This window comes from Sinohyriopsis cumingii, chromosome 1, assembly GCF_028554795.1.
Source record: "Sinohyriopsis cumingii isolate HCF-2022 chromosome 1, ASM2855479v2, whole genome shotgun sequence".
Taxonomy (NCBI): Eukaryota; Metazoa; Mollusca; class Bivalvia; order Unionida; family Unionidae; genus Sinohyriopsis; species Sinohyriopsis cumingii.
The window spans coordinates 31,585,774-31,609,814 of NC_142961.1; the positions used below are offsets into that span (position 1 = coordinate 31,585,774).

A 24,041-nucleotide genomic window follows, 5' to 3' on the forward strand; every position below is an offset into this window, starting at 1 on the left:
ATCTGAAACTTTTACCATTAGCATAGTTTAAATCAGGCGTGTCCAACCTGTGGCTTACATGAGGCCCAGTCCTTTGCACAGTGGCATGCAGCCATGTAGGCAGCCATTTTTAAAAATATAGATTTTAATATTTATTCCATTTTTCTGTATTGCTTTCTAATGACACTTTATGTATCTATTTACTATCTTTTTTAACAATATCACAACCATGAAATAAGATTGTTAGTAGTGTCATGTAATAAATGTGTTGGATTTTCATATTTAATTATTAAACTATTCTTGCTCATGTAGCTGCGACCTTAGCCATTTTATTTGTTTTGGCCCCCAGACAAAAAAGGTTTTATTCCAATGGTTTAAACTGATCAAACATGCCATCATACAACATAGAACGTGCTTATGCCTGGAGCAATACAGGGACAACCTTAGTTGAATTCTCCGTATAAAATATGCAAACATACTGCTTATCTAGAGTTCTGGACATCACCTACCCAACCTTGCTGACCTATTTCATAGAATTCATGTTTTGATATAATGTATCCATAAAAGAGGTCAACTACACATAAAAATAAATGACATTTGTAAGGGTTGACATCTCTCTAAGTAGCACTGGTTTAAGGGTGAGTGAATAAAACACTCAAATTTAACAAAAGGGACACAGATATAGGGTCAGTTATGCAAGGTCTGGGAAGAAAATCTTGAAAACAAAAACATATGTGACTGACAGCAAATATGCCAAAAGAAACTTTATATGATGAAAATCATATAGCAGCATGTGACACATCTTACCACATGAAGTTTAAGGTTTAAGGATGAAAATCATATAGCAGCCTGTGACACATCCTACCACATGAAGTTTAAGGTTTAAGGATGAAAATCATATAGCATCCTGTGACACATCCTACCACATGAAGTTTAAGGTTTAAGGAAAAGAAGAATGATATTCTGAATAATGGATGCCAAAGTAACTTAGGCATTAGACTTGGATCATATTGTTTCTGTTCTAAGACCTCTAATTACTAACGGGAGGAGAGAATTCACCTTGAACTGGGGATTTGTGCCAGAAAAAGTGAGGGCAATGCAATAACCAGAAAGTAATCAATAATTACATAGGTCACCTCCACTTTCAGAAGTCTCAAGTTGTCACTGTAAACACTGATTGTCATGAAGAAAAGGAACTGACTTAAGTGATCCTGACAGTGAAAAGGTTGGTCCTTTTTAAAATGAAAGGTTTGTCAACAACTTTTTTTCTTGTACATATTTACTTCAAATCTTTTTAAGACACTTTAACTCTTACATGGAACTGTATAACCAGTACTGTGATGAAATACATCTATCCACCCATCAATGTAATGTGACATAAAAGACATTTTTTTTTTAAATTGTTGTTATCACATCCAAGTAGAAGCACTATAATGAGTCATTTAAAACATACAGACTAATATCAAGTATTTTTACACAAAAATATTGTTTTCAAATCTGTTTAGAGGCTATTATCTTTGTCCATCTCTAGAAGTCTGATTATACAGGGTGAAATTTACAGGTTTTGAGTAACCCTGGAATGAGAGCTACTTGCTATGAATGTACATCAAACACCAAATCTAACCCAAGTCAGTAAAGTGTTGGATATGGCCAGAATTACCCATGTCTGAAAGGAGTACCGTATTTTCCGGCGTATAAGTCGATACTTTTTGACTTGAAAGTTCGGTCTTCGTCTTATACTCTGAATCAACTTATATATGGATTGTGTCATTGAAATTGCATCGACTTATATATGGATTACAGTATCCGGTATGCTATTGACATTGCTCTATAATCGGCATAATCGAAAACAGGTCACATAGAAGTACAAATTCATGTTAAATTACTATGTCAATAAATTGTCATAAACTAATATGACTGCGTTTATATTTGTAAGTTTTGTCATTATTTATTTTGCATTCTGCATGTTTTTTTCTTATTTCTCAAACATAAAATAAAAGAAAACAATTTACCGTACCGGTAAAAACTTCACCGGGCCGCATAGCACACTTACGGTCTATACTCTATAGTGTACTGTACTAATTCAAAGCATATTGTTTGTTCCTAAAAAAATAGATATGAAATAACTGGTCCATTAATATTTGATTTTCCAGTATAATGTTGGACACATGTGAGCAATTACCAGCATAGCTTTTTGATTGATCCAATTGATCCTACAAAGGGATGTAATCCATATTAACTCGAGCATTCTATGATTATTTATAAAATAATGTAGATCATGCATTCTACTGAATCTCCCAAATCATATGTTTCTAATTGTATTTGACAAAGTTTCTCAAATAAATTAGGTTTAAACTACACTAAAATCAGATATATAGATGGACTACCAGTACTCATAGATCATCAGTGATCCATGATTTTTAGTTTTGCAATTCAGTTTAAAGCAAATTGTAATGTCAACACTTCACCTATATTCATTCTTAACCAGCTGACGATTCAGTGTCTCTCTTTGATTATACCGGTTGTTGATAAATTGGTCTTTGGTTTCCAACAACAATCAAAGCCAGTTGCCGCAATTGTTTAGACCTTGATAATGGCTTTAGCTACCGATACTAGTTAACATATTGCCAGTACCCCATTGTTCTTTATCATTAATCCGCATCAATTACGCTACCCGTTTTTAATATCAATGGGATTAAGTACAACAGGAAATGATGCCCACTCCCTTCTCTAGATGTAAATAATGAATTTAGCCATGGGCATTGTTTTCATTGCTATAGTATGGGCACATTTTAATGAGTTCGGTATATTTTGATCAATCTTTTCAGTCATAATCATTCATATAAATATCCCCGTACAAATCATACAACTTATCTCACAATGCCTCCCGTCAAATCACGCAAGTCTTACACAGCGGCTTTTAAGCTGGAACTTGTAAAGTTCTCATCTGTTGAATCTGCACTCAAGACTGGTTTCAACTGGAAGGAATAATCATAGCATGCACAGCCACGTGGCTCTTGTTGCAATGGATATCATAATTAAAACAAATATGGTTTAAACTAAACTAAAATCAGATATATTGTGAGCGCGCGCATGCTTGTGTGCACGAGAGAGTGAGAGATGAAAAAAATTGTCCGTGTACAAGATCGTTCTTTTATTCAGGGCGGTTTTTATTTGTAGCTTTTGCAAAGAGAAAAAAGACGGTATTTTGAGTTACCTGACGATTGTGATAATCCTCATGTATTACGAGCCTACTATATTCCATTATCAATAAACACCTCTAAATCAACAATTCATTCTTGTTTTAATTACGATGTACATTGTCACAACAACCACATGGCTATGCAGTGTTATTTACACGGTAATTAAACATGCTTAGCGCTTTGGCTATAATTGAAACCAGATTGAGGGCAAGAATCGACAGAATAGGTCAAATCAGCGAGGCTGCCAGTAGGGAAATGAGGCTTTTTTTTAGGGAAATGAAAATCTGTCAACATTTTATTGAAGTTCACGATTGCCAGTAATATGGAATATCATACAACAATACCATTAATATTCATGCAACCGGAAGTTACTAGTATAAAATACAAAGCCAAGTTATTGACCTGGCCTCGTCTTATACTCCAAATCAACTTATATATGGACGAAGGATGGAAAATTAACAAAATTGGTCAATTCGACTTATACTCCGCATCGACTTGTAGGCCGGAAAATACGGTAATGCTCATCAAGATGCATCCCCATGCCAATTTTCATGATTCTAACTTAGATAGTATGTTGATAGCACACAAATGCCTATATGGCCTAAGCCAGTAAAATAGGAAATGTAGGTCTGTCACCTTTTGTGCTTTGGTGAGGTACTAAGAAAAATGCATACAACCATCTACATTAATGATTCAAACACAAACAGGAAAAAACAGAAAAAGTCACTGAAGTATGGATAACAATGACCAGATGAAGTCATTGGGGAATAACTAATTTTAATTATGTAATACTTACCAGATGAAGTCATTGGGGAGGGGGAATAACTAATTTTAATTATGTAATACTTACCTGCTGCTATTGCATAGCTGATACTTTCCAGGATGAAAATACCCAACCTTATGATGGAAATTCCATCCTCCCATTAGTGCGAACAGAATTTTCTGGAACACTGAATAAGCCCCTCTATAAAAGCCCTATATCTTAGGCATGCGTTAAGGACTCACTCATATATTTGAGGGAGCAGTCCACAGAAGGACATCAGTGCAGGGTGGGAGGAAAAAATCTGGCAATAGCAGCAGGTTAAGTATTACACAATTAAATTTGTTTCATCCCACCCCACTCCACAAAACTACATTTTAATATCTTGGTCATTCCCAGCACAGATATGGCTTAAACATGGAATCAGTCAGAAGTGGAGCAATTAAAGGAAGCTGGATTTTAGCTAGAAAATCAGCTGGACAAAGTTAAGACTGACTCATACTTTCCAATGAACCTATTACAGCCCTACTCTTTGGATACAGCATGGAGCTTGCTCTTTTGTCTTGCAGATGCTAAGGTCAGCAAGAGAACCGACTTGAGGGTAATAGTTCATACGGATTTATTTAATAACCACAAGACACAAGAGATTCCATTTAGGCATTACAGAGCGAGACACTGGTCTCTGTAACTTGAAATACCTGATCAGGTCTCCCAAGTGAGAATTGTTCCCAATGGCAGGGCATTTAGAAAATTTAAGTGTTTTGGAAAGGGCAGCTCTATAGCTCTTAACAGTATACACTGCATTTTTTCTCTTTAGAAAGTAAAAGGAGAAAATCTGCCATTGCACTCATAGAGGGATAGCTAGGATTATTCCTGTTTTCTACGATACCAATCACAAAAGATTCTCCATTTGGCATCCAACACCTATGAGGCAGACCTTCTCCTGGAGTGAATGATGCATGTGACAACTTAGTTCAAAATGTTTTCTTTGCAGAGAGGTTGTTTGAGTTGATCTAAGTGTGATGGCGGAGAATCTCAGGGCTGTTGAAAGGAAAAAGCCCCCGTACTGCAACAGAAGGTTTCTCCTGTGAGGTCCTGGGATGATGTACCAGCATATCAAGAAGATCGCTGAACCATGATCGTTGGGACCACAGAGGTATGCCCAAGATGAGCTGAGCTGTTGAGTGCCTGACTTTGTGAAGGACCTGTAGATCATCCTGAAGGGTGGGAAGGCATAAGCAAACAGATGATCACACCTCAGGTGGAAGGCATCTACTGCCCAGACCCATTAGTTGGAGACTGGGGAAACATAAATGGGGAGCTTGTCAGTACTCAAAGCTTTTTTTTTAGACAATGGCCCATGACTAGTGACTTAAAAAACAAAACATCCCCTGACTCAAACTCCACAAGTCTGGACTCCAATTTCAAAGAGCTCAAAACTGACCCTTTTGCAATATTATTTTTCACACATTGTTGCAATTGCTACACTTCAAATATGAACAATAAAAACAAAATCATATTAAACTGACTTGTGTGTTTGTCTGAATCTATAAAAATTTCACATAAAGCAATGTTTTTCTCCAGGTCCTGAGGTCAGCCATTTTCTAATTGCTTTAACAATGTCTTTCTTGCTCATTGAATAAACAGTGGATCAACTGTTTTTACATTCAGAAGCATGGCTTGATTTGCAGAGTTTCTGTTTACTCTTTTGATGTTGTTCATAGATGCCATTTTATTTGTTTAACAAGTATTTCATTACATTAGAGTAAGCATGAGCAAGGACCAGCTGAATATTATTCATTAATCTTCAACTTGAACAAACTTAACAAAGCAATAGTAATTAAACAAGACCATGAAAAAAATCATCATAATTAGGCAAGTGCTTTTGCCGAAATCACTTTTAGTCAGTCTTCTCAACTGTGCTGAAGGTTGGATGGTTATCAAACACTCAAAATCCAACACAAATGCATTTGATCCCTTTATTACTTATAATACCTGAAAAACATCCTGCATTTGGCCTAAACTCTCCCAAATACAACAGTAAAGAAATCAATTCTTGAACATCTTGAAATAAATTTCCCCATTTCTTGAGCACGATCAATGTTTTCTTGGGCAATTTTTTTTTCCTCAACAAGTGCGACAGGCATTTCACTTAGAATACAGAAGAAGCCTGATCTGAAATTAGACAGGCCCCAAGCTGTTGGGCTATCAGATTTTTTGAGCACTGCTTGTTGTTCAAGGTCCACCAATGAGTTAAAGTGACGTACATCTATGATCAGGGTGTAATACTCATCAAAATGCATCGCCTCACCATGACTAATGACTTCAGGTACAACAATATATATACAGGGTGCAAAAAACCTATTTGCTTATAAGCTAATACAAAAGTATAACCTAAGTCAATAAAATGCAAAATGTAGGTCAGTGACCTTTCCTTACTCTAAGGGTTTGATACTAACAGACCCACACAATCTTCTTCCTTGATAATTCTTACATGAAGAGAACTTAAGAAATAAACAAATAACACAAAATTTAACAAAAAGCATGAAGCATGAAATAGGGGTCACAGGAAACTATTATTGTTATGAGGTGTAGTGTTCATCAAGATGCATCCAGTCACCAAGTTTCATGGATCTAGGTATGATAGGATATATATAAGTTGCAGAAAACTGATTTGGCCACAAGCTAAATGACAAAATTTAAGTTCACATGGCAAAATGTGAAATGTAGGTCACAGTAATTTTCTTTTATTAAAAGGATATGACAATAATAGAGCTGCATACAATCAAATCTGATGATTCTAGCATAAAAAGAGCTTGAAAAATAAACTTAAAACGAAATGTAACTAAAGTCAATGAAGCATGAAATATATGTGTAGGGGTCCAAGAATTTGAATATGATATGTTAATCAATAAAATCATGCAATTGTTCACAAATTAATGACTTAAATGCATGTATAGATATTAATTAATTCCTACAAACCCATTATTTTTATATAACAAAGGCTGTATGTTTGGAATAGTTGTTGTCTGTATGTGCATGTGTGCATACATGCATGTGTGTGTGTAAGAGAGACAGAGAGCGAGAGAGAATTATTTTCTCTCAAGCTGACGTCTGATATACTCACTTATTTTGCTTTCTATTTGTGACCTAAGAGGCTCTGGAGTCTTTGATGTAGTAGTCTCAAAAAAATGAAGAGGAGTCTTAGGCACACTGTCATCCTGTGCTGTGTCTTGAAATCCAGTTTCTGAAACATTCAGTAAAACGTAAAATTAAAAGATTTTGACATTTTCAAAGATACGGTAGTTCTCCAATATGCCTAACTTTGGAAATAAAGAAAATGGCAAATCTGTCAAATGTACTGCAATTCTCCCATCAACCCAACTTTGGAGATAAACACTTAACCAACTTTTTTCCAAATTTAACAGTTTATTAAATAAGAAAGTTGTTTTCCCAATGATAAGCTTACTCCTTCTGTATGTACTTGCTTATAAGTCCAATCCAAATGCAAACACACCCAGAGTTGCCATCACATAATGCACTGGCAGATCTGGTTCTAAGCAGTGTGGTAGGACCAATCAGTAGAACAAGCAACATAGATCCTGATCTGACAGCACATTATGTGATGCCAGATCAGTGTTGATCCTGTTTGCAGTTGGACCTGATTTATAAGTGAGTATTTACAGTAGTATGCAGATGATTAAAAAGACCCTTGGCATATCACAGAAGAATGACTTAGACCCCTGGCATATCACAAGAGAATGACTAAGACCCCTGGCATATCACAGGAGAATGACTAAGACCCCTGGCATACCACAGGAGAATGACTAAGATCCCTGGCATACTACAAAAGAATGACTAAGACCCCTGGCATTTCACAGGAGAATGACTAAGACCCCTGGCATATCACAGGAGAATGACTAAGACCCCTGACATATCACAGGAGAATGACTAAGACCCCTGGAATATTACAGAAGAATGACTAAGACCTCTGGCATATCACAGGAAAATGACTCAGACCCTGGCATATCACAAAAGAATGACTAAGACCCTGGCAAAGCACAAGAGATTGACTCATACCCCTTGCATATCACAGAAGACAAACTAAGACCCCGTGCATACCACAGGAGAATGACTAAGACCCCTGGCATATCACAGGAGAATGACTCAGACCCCTGGCATATCACAGAAGAATGACTAAGACCCCATACATATCACAGGAGAATGACTAACACCCCATGCATATCACTGAAGAATGACTAAAACCCCTGGCATATCACAGGAGAATGACTAAGAAAAATTCCTTGCCTGTATATGGATAAATGAATACTGAAATAATTTTAAGTTACTCTTTAACAAAAAAATATAATTTCAGTCAGAGGTAACAAATAGTTTAGAAAAACTTTATAATAAAAATTATATAAGATTTGAGGAAATCTTTATCATAAAACTGATATCACACTCCAGCATATCCATTCTCTATAAGCCAAATGTCAGCATACAAATCAACAAATAAATTCTTGGCCTTGCTGTACCCAATAATAAGTGGTTGAAAAGTAACACTGACTTAACAAGGTATCCAGATATAAGTGGTTGAAAAGTAACACTGACTTAACAAGGTATCCCGATGTAAGTGGTATGAAAATAACTGAACCCTCTTCTAATGATATACATGTGCATTACATTTCATTCTATTATCTGCACAGACTACTGCATGTCACTTTTATCTATTTTCCATTAACATTCAGTTACAATGTATTTTTATTATTATTAAACACTGAAAGACATGGACCCACAAGAGGAAGAGATATCAATACAAACTTACAAACCAATTCCATTTCTTCAATGATAAACATATCCTGGAAAGCAAGTTACTGTGAATAACTTTTCATTCATAACACATTCACTGCCAGAATTACTTCAAGTACTATAATGGTGGCAATAGCTGAAAAGTGACAATAGCCAGAAAACATTTTTTTTGTTTACAGCAACTTTGAATAAACCTAGAAAGGTATGTTAAGTGTCCAAATGCAGTTTGTGACACATCTTCATCCGGAAATGTCCCACACTGAGAGACTGATCTAATTAGGTGTATTTAAGAAATGAGGTACAGCTCAGTCAAGAAGGACTGACATGCAGATACAAAGATTAACGCATGAATGGACAAAGTACATCCTATATGCACCATTTACTTTAAAGTGGGATAGTATTTCTGGAAAATGTTTTACTTTATTATTATCCAAAGAAATATTTTCTCACCCGTTTCTAGTTTTGCTGGTGATTTCTGGGAAGATAATTTCTGAGCAATCTCATTTATTGTGACTCGCCTTCCTCCTTTGCTCTTTCTATGAGCATTGTCTTTGATTATGCATGGTGTTAAGCCTTCAACATGTGTGCTTTCAATCTCCTGAGGTTTCTCTAGAAAAAAGATTCTCACTTCTGTGAAATTGCAATAAAAGAAGCAACCAAACTTTTAAAAGACATTTTCTGTTATATTTTCTTTGAAGATTACTGTTTTTACATGCATCATATACATAAAACTGGAAATTAAACAAACTTTCCATTCAAGCTCCCATATTTGGGATTCTGGTCTGTATATGGACCAAAATCAGGGGTAATACACAAATAACTTGGGTGATAGTGGTGGTGGTGCACAGTGTGGCAAGATGTATTGTTGTGATACCATGTTATGGAAGAAGAATATTTCGGTAACTTATACCAAGAACTCATTCACATTTCAATAAGTTAAATACTGAATCTTAGTAAATAAGCCCAAGTCAAAAAAAGAGTAGGTCACCAAATTTAAACAGATTGCAAAAAAAAAAAAAGTTTACCTACTTCTTGCATCTGAACATATACTGCTTTAAGAATGATTGGTTGTGAAATGCTGGGTTATTTAAAGTTTTTACAAATTGATACATTTACACAGCTAAAGGTCCAAGCACTTAAAAATGAATAGGCTGGTGTATTTTCTTGTGTTACTCTCAGCTGAATGTCTACCCCAAAACCAGGATTATTACATTGAAAATTACAGGAAAAATCCTGTCACTAATTGCCCACAAAATAATAGCTTCAAAAGCACTTAAAGCTTCATTTGTACAGGCATAACATCAGAGAAAGCAAAGGTTTAAAGTAAATTATGTTTCTCCGAGAATATTTACACAATCACATTATGTTAGGAATATTAGCTTGACACCTCTTGAATCCATCCCTATAACCTCCCCTTGATACCACCAGGTGTCGCCAGTTTTTAGCTGAGCAAGACACTAACATGGAAACTTGCATGGCAGGGTGGTTGGGAGAGTTTTTAAGTAATGTGATAGGGTAAGTTTTCTTGGAGAACGTAACTTACATTAAAAATTTGCTTTCTCCTTTGAATACATTCCCTAATCACATTTTGTCAGGAGAATAAGTAATAGGAGGAGTGGATGCAGAGCATCCATCCTCTACCTCTGGTATCCTTCTGGAGAATAGTGGTTGGATTCCCTATATGAAAATCAGTGGTTGGATTCCCCATATGAAGGATAGCCTGTTTTCCTAATGACCTAAGCAACACAGCCTGAGATCCCTAGATTTGAGACTCGTGTGTCTCTGTGTGTGTGTGTGTATACACACACACACACACACACACACATACATGGTTGAGAAGATGAAGTTGACATCTTCTCACCTACCAACATTTTCACTGGTGAATCTAGTGAAGCTAATGGGCTGTGGTCTAATTGGGTCTGGTGGCCATCTGTGCTGTTGTCACTGGCCCTACCTGATCCAACGTGTCTCTGTGATGCTAAATCTCTGTGGTAAAAATTCAAGAAGGTTGACTCTGCATGCCAGCTAACAACTTCAATAATATCTAGGGTCAAAACATTGCATTCAAAAGTGAGGCTTTCAGAAATGGCTCTAGTCTCATGGGCTGTAAAACATGATATCCTCTGTTCTGTCTCACAGAGATTGCTCGAAACTCTGAAGCAGTAAGCCATCTGAGAAGAGGCATTGCACGTGCTATGACTTGTCTCTGTGCATCTCAAGTAGTGTTTGAGGGTACAGACATGATCTAGCATGGCTGCCTCTCTAGACTTGTCTATGAAAAAGAGAGGATGAATGATGTCTTGTCAGTCACCTATGGACAGCAACCGATTCTTGGCAGCTAGGTATGATTGTGTAAGGAAGACTACTGAACTATCAGAACTGAACAAAAGATAATTCAGGTCATATGAAAGGGAATGTAGCTCACTGATCCTGCATATGAAAGCTAAAGCTATCAGGAAGCCTGTCTTGTATGATAGGAACTTTAGCATGGCATGAGCAATAGGTTCAAACTTGCTTGAGTTGAGCCAAGTTAGAACCCAAGACAAATTCCTTTTTGGAAACAATGCTATGGATTTTGGCTGCTGGAGATCAAATGGTCTAACAGATATTAGAGATCTTTATCATGCCCAATGTCATATCTGCCATGATGTCATCAGCATGTGTCCGAGATCACTGATCCCTGAAAGCGCAAACAGAATCTTGCATGGTTGCTGTTCTTGACCTGGCTATGGAAGAAATTGAGCAGGAACACTGGTTAACAACAGATGGTAATATATTCTGGGCTACAAATCCTGATGATATCTTTAGAACCAGTGAACCCTCCGAGCTGAACTAAAGATAATTCCAGGAAGCATAAAGGAGGAATCAGCCTTCTTACCCTGTATGCTGAAGATAAAGCTATCAGTAAACATGGTCTGTATGATAGTGATTTTAGCAATGTGTAGGCTAGAAGTTCAAAAGGGTTTGAATCTAGCCATGTTATAAAAAAAAAACAATTGGATCACTTTGGAGACAAATAAGGGATATTGGTAAGAGTGTGGTCCAACTGCTTCTCCTCCAAGAACAGAACCAGCGAAAGTCAGCCAGTTGAGGGAAAGAGGCATGCAGATGGGCGATATAGATGGTTACACTCGAGATTCTCTCCACAAATGAAGGTTTGAATTGTCTGACTCACAAGGAAGTACTGGTAAAGCCTGAGCATGCAGAACAGGGTGGTCAATTAAAGTTGGCCAGAATCTTCTTGGGTATATTATCGCTGGGAAAAATATATCGATTATGCAGGCTTGTGCCCTCAAAGTGGGGCTATTGGAGTCATTGTGTCCTTCTGACCCTGTAATTGTAGCACCGTTGGAGGGGTGGCACAGGCCCACAACCCCTCTCAGATGGCTGACAGTGCATCTCACGGCCCAAGCTGCTGTGTCTGGAACTAGGAGGACAAAGGTGGATAGCTGTTGATCCCACCTTGTCGCCAGGTGGTAGATCATCGGATGCCCTAAAAGTGTGTGAATCCAAGTGACGACCAATTGATGGAGGGGACATTCCGTGTGAAGGATATGACCCCTTCTGGACTGATTCTTGATGGAGCCAATTATGCAGCCAGAAGGTGTCTCAGTTGTATGTTGATATGGAGAGTGCTGCACCGATGTAGAAAAATGCCAAATCAGAACACTGGACAAGTGGTCTGGTACCTCCCTGTTTGAGGATATAGGTCGCCATCAGTGTTGTTGGATCGAAAGAGGACCATTTAACACCCAGGATCAATTTTTACAGAAATGAAAGGTACTGATGACATCCTTCCTTCTAGGATATTGATGCACAGAGGCCGTTCCCCCAGTGTTGCCAATGGTAGTGAAGGTCAGCAGCAGGTAGGCACTCACACCATGTGCACTGGCGGTGGTACTTTACATTATTTCTGCTTGGGGTTCTTCAGAAGATTTCCAATGGTCAGCCAGCCTGGATTGCCCCACTGACATGGAATGATCAAATTTCGAGTATGATCCTGTCTGCTTGATTAAGAGGATGTAAAACTGGGCACTAATGTGCTGGCAAGGCCTGTATAATGAGACAGCCAAGCAGGATTAAGTCTGCATCATGTAATACCCAAGGAGTTGCAAGAACTCTCTCAATGAAATCCAAGTCTTGAAGGATATGGACTCAACAAGGACACACCAAATTCTGGTTGGTTAAGAAGACCGTGTATAAATAGATGAAATTCTGGGATGTACAGAGGTCTGAATTTCCCAGTCGTGAAAAAGCTTCCATGATCTAGCAGAGAATGGGTGTTGGTTCTGCCCTGGAGTAGGATAGAACCTACCATGTGTTTCTTTAACTCATTTCAGCCCCGATCCCGTCTGTAGGCGTGATCCGGTTTCTGCATTCATTGGCCGATCCCACCTGTAGTCGTGAATTGTTTACTGCATTCAATGGCCGATCCCGTCTCCAGGCATGATGAATATGTGGGGAATGTATTCGAAGGGGAATCCTCTCATCAATTTGCAAAGGCATAACATGATAGAATCTTCTAATGAATTTGTACAGGCATAACATCATAGAATCCTCTTATCAAATATGTGTATTTTCGTGATTTACAATTTTCAGTTTGACACAGTCATTGAGAACACATGTTTTTCTGAATAGAAAGCTCATTATACTGATTGACAGAAAGTTGTAAAGTGCTCAAGGTTTCAAATATAGTTTTTGCTGACTCATTTTCTTTAACAGGAAAGTTATTGTGATTAAAATTGTCTCAGTATTATCTTTTTCATTATTTAATAGAAGACAGAATTTGCAATCACAAGTAATCTCTCAAAGTTCACAGAGCTACAATACATTTGGGTAATAAGTGATGTTACACTGATGATGTCATAAGGTAATGATCGTGTCATTTTGAGGTGCATATTAAATAATTTTAGAAAGAGATATCTGGAATATAACATCTCTGACAAATTATAAAATTCATATTTCCTACTTCAAATCAAACAATAGCAACTTTTCAATCTAAAACATAAACTTAACTATCTGTTTCTTAATTTGGTATTTAATCGCATATTAACACAAGAAAGGCTACATATGCCAAGACTATGGAGGAAAAAAAAAACTTGGTCTGAGACATTCCACAGCAGCCAATCTGGGATGATCTACCACATCATTCAAACTTGTAACCTTTGGATCACGAGTCTCTCATGCTAACCATTCAGCAAATGTGGCTCCTGTTAAGTTTACTCTAAGTATCAGAACTACCAAGACAAAGGTCAAAAATATTTTCTGAATTTCATAAAGTGCACTTAACATGAAGAGATGTTTTATTTTGAAAATGAATTAGTTTTAAAGACAAGTTTAGCAATCACCATTATCCAATTAGATAGCAACAGAATTTTGAGACAAAACAAGATAAAACCCACACCTACTAATCAGCTTCTTTAAAATTTACTATTAGGGTAAGAATTATGCTTACCAGAATCAAGGTCTCGAGATAAATGCATGACCTCAGAATTGCGATATCGAATTGAAACTCCACTTTTAAAGACCTCAGAGTGTGGAAAATCTATGGAAACAGAAATAAGAAACTTCAAACAAAGATGACCTTGAATACATTTCTGTAAACACAGAAACAGAAATTGTTTTTATTCAAACAACTGCCAAAAAAGGTTATTTTTTGTTGTTATTGCTATGCTTTTTTAAAAACAATAGAGGGTAATGTAGCTGCCTCACTTTGACACTTCAATGTGTTAACTCTCAGAATGTTTTAGAAAACATTTATTAAACCTGATGTAATACATCCCCAATAATGTAAATTGGTACAATCCATACTTTGTTTCTTGCTTCACCCATCCTACTGAGGTAAAATAAATGTAAATATACCAACCAGAAGAAAAAAAATGTGTCCATAGGACATGGATGTCCACTCCCCTGCTGCATAAACAAGTGACATGGGTGGTTAAGTGCAATAACAATTCAACAATGTTTGCATGCAGGGCTATTGTAAGGGGTGGTGATATAGGTGAGTACCAGAGTGCCATTTCACTGAGTTTGTGAGGGAGGGTTTCAGGGGTGGGGGGTACTGAAGGTACTGGTAGCTCTGGGTGCAGTTTCATTCAACATAAATTTGCAACACCCTGGCCTGAATGATAATGCAAAAAAAACATTTAAAATGGATAAAAAAAGACATGACTTATTTAAAATCATCAGAGTATGCAGGCATTTGATATTAGGAATGTCTGCCAAGTTTCTGAGTAATGCATCACATTTAACACCAAAATAGAGTAAGAATCTGGAAAAAATATAATAACAGTACCATATGCTCAAGTTGATCTGATGTCATTAATATGTGCCAAGTTTACTAAAAGGGGCTGACAGTCTACTGTCCATAAAGAATGGACATCACCCCTGATATCCTGGAAAAACAGACAAAATTTGGTAGCTTAAATATTTTCTTGCATAACCGAGTCAACATGTTTTCTATTCAAGAATCCAAGTCATTGTACTTGCATCATTCAAGGTATTCTTCACATATATCCACAAAACGAGTTTGATATAAATCCACTTGTACTTGTGTTTTGGCGGTGTGTGTGAGGTCTGGGCTAGACATCGTGTTTGCCAAATGAAAGTGAAGCGTCTCTCATAGCCTCTCCTTTCCAGGTGTATTGATCACCGTGGGACCACCGTCTGGCTCTGCTGGGCAAGAGGTTACTTGCACATGGCCTCTCCTACATTACTGTGTCCACAGCAGCACCTTCATGCAGGGGCACCCTGTTTTCACACAGCCTGTTGTGTGGCACAACTGAGTGCCTGGCGGTATAACTGGGTGGGCAGACCAATTTCATTAGCCTTGGCAGGCAACCAGTCTACGAGAAGGAAAACTCTGACTCCCAACTTCAGCCGATGGAGCTCATTAGCCCCGTCAGGTAGTTGGTATAGGAGAAGGAAACTGATGCCAAACCCACCAAGTCCCAGCCATTGGATTGGCTCTGCTGCCTTGTGGATATCTTCGGAAGAAGGAAAGGCTATGGGATTATACCCAGACAGAAAATCCAGAGTGGAGCCCCTAAGGCAGATGGGTGTCAGCTGTGACTTTTTTCTGGCAGCTCCTGCATCTGAAGTGGTACCAAATGTCATGCTCAGCATTCCTTTGGACCCCACCAGCAAGGATGAGAGGGGGACCCTGACATCTGGGCAGCCCAGGATCTCCATACTCCACTTGCAGGCCTGTGCCCTGGAAAGGCCATTCCAGCCATGCTCCCAAGAAGGCTCTAGGCCCTACAGTGAAAGGGGTCACACCCTGAAATATCTGATGGGAGAGAAAATCACAGACCATGAGCAACAGTCGGCCAGATTGGTGGAGCACTAATCAAAGCTATACTCCTGAGAAATGTCAGTCACCATTATGGCCCATAACAGAATACAGAAACTGCCCACCATGCTGGAGCTCGACAGAGTGCCCACCTTAGAGGAGATCAGCAAAGCCATTAACTTGCTACCAAATGACAAAGCACCAGGTAGTAATGGCATCCCACCTGAAGCTATCAAACATGGGAAACTGACATTGCTTCAGCAGCTGCATGAGCTACTCTGCCTCTGCTGGGAGGAAGGAACAGTCCCCCAAGACATGTGCAATGCCACCATTGTGACCCTTTACAAAAAACAAGGGTGACTGTAGTGACTGTAACAATTACAGTGGGATCTTGCTCCTGAGCATTGTTCACAAAGTGTACCATGTGTACCCAGAATCTTAGTGTGGCTTCACAGCAGGCAAGTTGACAACAGACATCATCTTCTCCCTCCAACAACTCCAAGAGAAGAGCAGAGCGCAAGATCAGCCACTCTACATGATGTTCATTGACCTCAATAAGGCCTTCAACCTGGTCAGCAGGAAGGGCCTATCTGAACTTCTCAGTAAGATCAGCTGCCCCACAAAAGTATGCAGCATGATAATCTCTTTCCATGCTGATATGAAGGGAACAGTCCTATACAATAGATCTTCCTCAGTCTCCTTTCTCATCAACAAAGGTGTGAAGCAGATTGCGTGCTGGCACCAACCCTTTTTGGGATCTTCTTCTCCCTGCTCCTTTCCTATGCCTTCGACTCGTCCACTTATGGCATATATCTGCATACCAGGTCCGACAGGAGACTGTTTAACCTGGCCCGACTGCGCTCAAAAACCAAAGTGAAGTCTGTACTCATCAGGGAGTTGCTCTTTGTGAATGATGCAGCTCTTGTGACCCAAACCGAGTATGCCCTCCAGAGATTGGGAAACCGTTTTGCTGATGCCTGCAAGCAGTTCGGGCTCACCATCAGTCTGAACAAGACAAATGTCAGTATGCATATGCCACCACTGCCCCTTCCATCAAAATCGACAGTGTCACCCTGGAAGCAGCCAACAACTTTATTTACCTGGGGTCAACTATCAACAACACTCTCTTGCTCGATGTGGAGCTGGACAGAAGGCGTGGAAAGGCAAACACCATCATGGCACGACTAACTAAGAGGGTGTGGGAAAACAACGTGCTAACAGAGCATACCAAGATCCAAGTCTACCAGGCCTGCATTCTCAGCACCCTCCTATGTGGAAGTGAGACCTGAAGCACCTATATGAGACAAGAGCGTCAGCTCAACTCCTTCCATATACGGTGTCTACAACACATCCTGAAAAACAGCTGGCAAGAAAGACAGTGTCCCACACAGCGAGATCCTTCAGCATGCAAGTATCCCTAGCATGTACTCCCCACTGAGCAAATGCCACCTTCAATGGATGGGACACATCCAATGCATGGAGGATGGGAGGCTGCCAAAGGACATCCCATATGGACAGCTGGCCACTGGCACCAGAAGAGTCAGCCACCCCTCAATCACGGTTGTGTGCAAGAGGGATATGAAGGCATGCAACGTTTCACCCGACAGCTGGGAAGTGCAGGCCAAGGACTGAGGCACCTGGAGAGAGATGGTCCATAAGAGCATAGCAGTCGTTGAGGTGAGGTGAGGACAGCTGGTGGCAGAGAAATGTGAGAGAAAGAAGAGCATGGTAGCAACCACAGCAACTGCAAGGGGAATAGTGATGACAACTATTTTTTCAAAATGGCCAGTATAGTATCATGATGGAAGCCAAATTAGATTCTAGGAACCATTTTCATTCAGAACGTTATACACTGCCATGTAAATAAGATCATCTGATCAGAAAAAGCTTATAAAGATTTTCAGGATGAATATCAATATAACAACAATTATAAATTGCATGAATGATGTTCCTTTTTAAAAAAAAATATAAAACAATACGTTAGCATGGCCATTAGTTCAGGGGAAGTAGTGTAATGAGACTGGGAGTACACACTGGCATTATTTTCTTTTCGGACCAATTTTTTTTACATTGTTACAACCATACCTTCACAAATATTGAAGATGTCTGCCACGGCAATTATTTTTGCAGTCTGATCAGCACCATTTTCATCCTGCTATCTAAAGGGGCATATACATAATCTATCTTACCAGTTGGAACAAGTTTGAAAACTGTTCAAATGGTTGTTATGCACAATTTTCCACAGCTCAAAGGGATGTTTTTTTTTTATACTTCTGTTCTAAAATAAGATTTTACATAAAATAAGCTTTGCGAAAGTTTAACTTTCTTCAATTAGCTACTATGCCAGATTTACTGTTACATAATGCTGTATTAAGATTTGAAGTCCATTGATGCCATAGGCTACTTGTTAAAAGAGGTATTTTGATTAAATAAATATCTTTACTTCATAATTTAATTTTTAGATTCTGATTTATTAGATGTATTTTAACCCTTATGCTAGGGCTATATGTTTTTGTAGCACGTGATCCCACAGAGCTAAATTGTAGCAAGAAAAGAAATGAAAATTAACTTTCAAATTGTCTGTATTTTACTTCAGATTATTTGGTTATACATAAACTCACCACCTATTGTTATGAGTCCACCATGCTAACCATTCAACCATGATGCCTTCTCCAACCATTCTAGCAAACTACCAATAACAAGATTTTAAAGAGAGCCATCATGGTGGTCATACTGTATTTCAGACTGGCATCATTTTTAATTATGGCTAACTCAGACATGATTTTGGTCTTCCATAAAAATAAAGCTGAAAAAATTGTACGGTAAGTTTGGGGTCCTCCTCCAACGGAGTGTCGAAGGGCAGCACCCCTGATCCAAGAGGCAAGGGGGCCAAAGGCCAAAAACACATTTTACACTCATAAAAAACTGCTCCTGGTGTAACTTATGATCATAAAATAAACCAAAATAATCATATGAAAAATTAAATAACTTACCAAAAATGTTCAACTTGAGTTCAATAATTTCACAATATTTATAGTCACATGAATTTGTTCTCCAATACTATTGATGCAGTTATTTCATGTGCATGTCAGTGTTCACATCGTAATTAAGTCACAATAATTTCTCAGTTTTTGTAGTAATGTATCATACTTCTCTCTTTTCATAACAAATTTGTCAAATAAACACCCAAGTGTATTAACTATATACAAATAATCCCATACATTCACTTGTCTTTTTCTCCACTGGACACAACCTGTTGATATGCCAGTTGAGCTCTTTTTGCAGCTTTGGCAAAGATTTCTTTAGCCTTCCTTTTTGTCACCACGGACTTTTTTGGCTCAATGTGCAGTTGTTTCTTATCCTTCTCAATGAGAGCCTTTATCTTTTCAAGCTGGTGCTTGGTGACATGCAGTGTGCATATTCTGACAGAGGGCTACATCTGTTCTCTCATGCAAGAAATCTTTCTTCTTATAGCAATTATTTGCACTTTTTCCAGATGCCTTCTGAGCTTCAATTTTTCCATATGCTGTTTCTTTTGTAGGTGCTGTTCCAAATTCTTCCGTGATTACCGTAATTCAGATCTTTATTGCAGAGGTGACAAAATGACAGTCCTCTGATGGATAGTTTTTTAAATAAACTGATCAACAAAATTTTCGCCAACTTTTCGCTCCAGCCATTCCCATTTCCATACATTTTTTACACCTTTATCTAAACTTTTTGTGTCATGGTCTCTCTCAACAACTCAGGACACCATGTTTTGCAAGCATGCTTCTTCTTTCCATTGTCATCAGTTTCCATTATACGAAGATTCACTGAATGAATTTAAACCTTTGACCAATCAGAATACTCTTTTGGAGAGTCGTGTGCTAACTAATATATGGAACAAATACTTTACAAGGGTTGTTGTGGTATGGGAGCAGACAGACCATTTTTTTTAAAAACCGGATCAGAGATGATTTAAAAAACAGACATTATCAAGAAAAATCTGATTGGGCCAGGAGAAAAGCAGAATTCCGCTTTAAAACGGAGAAAAATCATGTCTGCTAACTATTACAGGATTCTTTTAGCGAAAAGTCTATTCCACTTTAGGTGTTCATTTAGAAGAAGTAGCAAAAATAATTTCATACTGGAGGTCAGATTTAAATACTTTCTATTTAATACCAGCTTGACATAAGAAGTCTTTTAGCAAAAGTTAAGACCGTATGCATTCTGGAGTAACAGGAAGAGGTGGGGCTTTGTTTGATACCAGATTGACAAATTTTTCATTATGGACCAACTAGACTTTATAAGAAGTCTTTTAAAACAACTATATATTCAGAAGAACCAACACAGAAAAACACAGATGCAATGAAATCCTAATTTTTGATGATATATAAAACTCCTTAAAAAAAAACAATTTAATTTGATCCCAGAGATTTAGATCTTGAGAGGTTTCACTGTACTTATGCCTTAATATAATTTTTTTATCAAGAAAAACATGACTTTGGCTGATACTCAAATAGACACAAGTTGTATAAGAGTTACTAAATTGACAAAAGAAATGTCCATTATTCTACATACAAAGAACATTGGTGAAGATGCGTATTTTCAAAATTCCTCTTACTTCAATACACAGAAAAATAAATGTGTGGTATAAAAAGTAAACAAGCTTTACCATTCAGTGAAGCATGTGCATTACTGGTAACAGGAGTTTTTAATGCTTGTCTTGAGATTGAGAGTCGTGTGCTGTTAAATGAGCCTTGAACTGGATCACCAACCATATGGCAAGCACTTTCAACTGCATTCAAAAAATTTGTAGCTTTACTCTTCATGGGTGTCACTGGAAAATTTTATTAACACAATTATTGAAATAAACCTGAATTTTAAAAAAGTACATTTTCTACATTCACATCTAACATTTTTAATATATTCAAGTTAGAAAATGACAAAGTTTAAAAGAATCAGAACTTCACCAGAATATTGAGAGAGAGTGAGAAAGACAGAGAGATGGATGCATAAAGGCTACTGTTTATGAAACTTCAATTGGATAACTGCAAAAAAGACAAACTGAACCATATTAACAAAGCTTTTTGTGAAATATAATTTAACTCAAGCCAAAAGGTACTTAAAAATAAAGCTTGAGTGCATATATATCATTATATAAGTTGAATCTAAGTCAAAATTAAAAGACCTTATCTAAATTTCAACAAAACTATTGACAATAATTATGCTATTTCCATCAAAGCAATGACCACCATGTATCACGTTTTCACTTACATGAGCTCTAAGATTCAAATATTCTAGCATAATTCTTAGCAAATTTAAAGCACATGAAAATATTTGAATTTAATCATGATGATGAATTTTATATATAATATGGTCAGCCTGGTGTCAGGATAATGTGACTGGGAGGGACATCATGCTACATGTCTGCGGCATGATGCCCCAGTCCTAGACATCACTATAAACTGTCACACTGCAGACACTGTAGCAACAGACATTGTAGCAATATGACTGAAACATTGTTAAAGCTACTTTAAAAAATATAAATCACACACACACACAATTTTTCAGTCATATTGCTACGATGTCTGCAATATTGCAATTTACTGCGATGTCAAGCACTGTGGCATAATAATGCAGACATGTAGCATCATGTACCACCCAGTGACATTATCCTGACACCAGGCCAACCAGTCCTAACACTAACCTCTTAATGCCGAGCGCCTAACAAGGCAGCTGTTAGTACCATTTTTTTATACTTTGGTATGACTCGGCTATTGTTCTAACCCATGACCTCCCACATCCGAGGAAGATGCTCTAACCACTTTAGCCACTGAGTGGTGTTTACAGATATAACTATATATATGAATGTTTATTTTCATGTTTAACATGTGACCATTATGCCAGTATAATGGCCAAATGGGATGTTGTGAAAGATATTGGTTCCTTCCAAATCTGTTAAAAAAGTTTGCAGAAAATGTCATTTTTTTAAAAGTTATTTACTATTATTCATTAATGTGTTTAAGCACCTATATTGCTTGTAAGACTGAATCATCCTAAGATTGTCAGGAGAGCAATTGTTGTTTGTGTGAATATTATGTAATTTCTCAATACCACTAAACATTTTCTTGTTTGTGGAGTGTTTTATGTTTAATGACCCTCTCTGATAAATATCTTGCACTGCTCTTGGCATCCCAGTGAAAGTTTCCCTGCCTATTATTATATCAATAATATAGCTAGTCAATTGTAGGCTTCAGTGCCAGTACTTCCTATTTTTATCAACAAATTCTATAATGTCAGCACTTCTTTTAAAGGGTGTTAGCTAATTATCTCATTATAGTTACAATTTTCAGTTGACAACTTATATAACAATTAACACAGACACAGTGCATTCACTGACTATAAGATGCTGGCCATTCAATATGGGTGGGTGGCTTTTTTATTTTTTTTATAAATATTTTTCATGCTACTGCTATATTACAAAAAATGGCAGGCCCTGCCCCAATAAATTAAATTGTCAGTCCCTAATATAATTGCAGTAAACCATGGTACATATCTCTGTTATGTTCAGAAATACTAAGGTATATGTAATGTTGTATACAATTTTTGTGGTACCCAGCTTTACTACCAAATGAGTTACTGCTGCTCACCCATACTATAGGGTCAATCAAGTAAGACTGGAGACTAATTTAAATTATTTATATAATAGAAATTACCTCTTTTAACATTGTTATTTTTAATACTCTTAAGTTGTTTCTGTTGCATCTTTCTCATTCTTTTTTCTCTTTTTATCTTGGAAACAAGTTCCTTTCTCCTTCCTTTCTTTGTGGCATGCTCTGTCATCAACTTTTCAGCTTTCTTTGTCCCAATGTCATCAAGTGGAGCCATTTTGTAAGTAATCAGTTTGCTAACAGGAGATGACTGAGCCTCCAAAGCCTTCTGCTTTATACTTGGACTACTATTATCCATCTTTTCCACAGTGGAATCAACTTTTCTCTTCCTCGTTGTGCTTTGATTATCATTTTGAAATTCTGTACCAGTTGGTGACAATGTACCTTGTTTAGGTGAAGAGTGTACATTTTCTTCTGCATTAGTCTTCAGTTTTTCTGAGATACTGGAGACGTTGTCAATGAGAGTATTCCCTGAACTCAATGCTTTATTCTTCATATGACTGCCTCTTTTACTTTTTGATTTTTTTACAGAACTGGATGATTTATTTTTGTAAGCCCCATCAGTCCTAGAAACCTCTGTCACTTCTTCAACAGACATTCCTTTGCTTTTTGCTTGTCTTTTGTTTTTTTTTCTTGGCCTAACTGATGCATCATTATTGTTCACAGAATTCAACACTTGATTTACTTCTACTTGCTGGGAACATTCATTAGCAATTTCTTTTGAAAAAGTTTCTGTTTCCACATTAGATGTTTTTCTTGATGTAGCATTTTTCACCATTCCTTTTCTTTTTGATGTAGCAATTTTCATATCTGTAGCTTTATCAACATTATTTTGATCATCTGTACTGGTCGCCATAGAAACAGTACCATGAACCTCATGTTCTAAAACTTTTGTCTTTGCACTTCTGTTCAGTTTAGATTTCTTGTCCTTCTTAGGCAAGTTTTTCTTTGTGCCATTCCTTCCTTTGCTCTTGCCCTCATCATCAGAAGACAGTTTGAAAACGAATCCATCATCAACAATGTCAAACTCATCCTCTAAGGTGACAGAAGGTGCAGTCTGAATCTGTTGTGACTTTTGGGACATGGCAGCCAGTGTCAAAAATGTCTCACTGGTATCTGACTCTTCCGCAATATTTTCATACACGGAAGGAACTGACTTTCTAGTGTATATTGAAAGCTGGAATTTTTCCTCTGCAGAATGCTTCTGGCCATCAGAGGTGCTAAAATGAAAAGCTCTATTCATTTAAAAATGGGATTCCACTACAAGAAACATTTTGTATATGGCACAAATTCCTAAATCTATCATCTGGCTAATGAAATATAACTAAAGTAAGAGTAGCATAAAA

At 37.5% G+C, this 24,041-nt stretch overlaps 1 protein-coding gene across 1 annotated transcript in view; it reads right to left on the reverse strand.

The window, feature by feature from the left end:
* The window catches only part of LOC149806645 (uncharacterized), a 108,964-nt gene that overhangs the window by 34,130 nt on the left and 50,793 nt on the right, over positions 1-24,041 (reverse strand). Inside the window, exons 13-17 of the mRNA XM_089956069.1 lie at positions 22,741-23,915; positions 20,697-20,861; positions 14,207-14,296; positions 9,202-9,360; positions 7,070-7,189 (exon numbers count right to left, since the gene is read on the reverse strand). Coding sequence (XP_089812195.1) covers positions 7,070-7,189; positions 9,202-9,360; positions 14,207-14,296; positions 20,697-20,861; positions 22,741-23,915 — 1,709 coding nt within the window. The remainder of the gene's footprint in view (positions 1-7,069; positions 7,190-9,201; positions 9,361-14,206; positions 14,297-20,696; positions 20,862-22,740; positions 23,916-24,041) is intronic.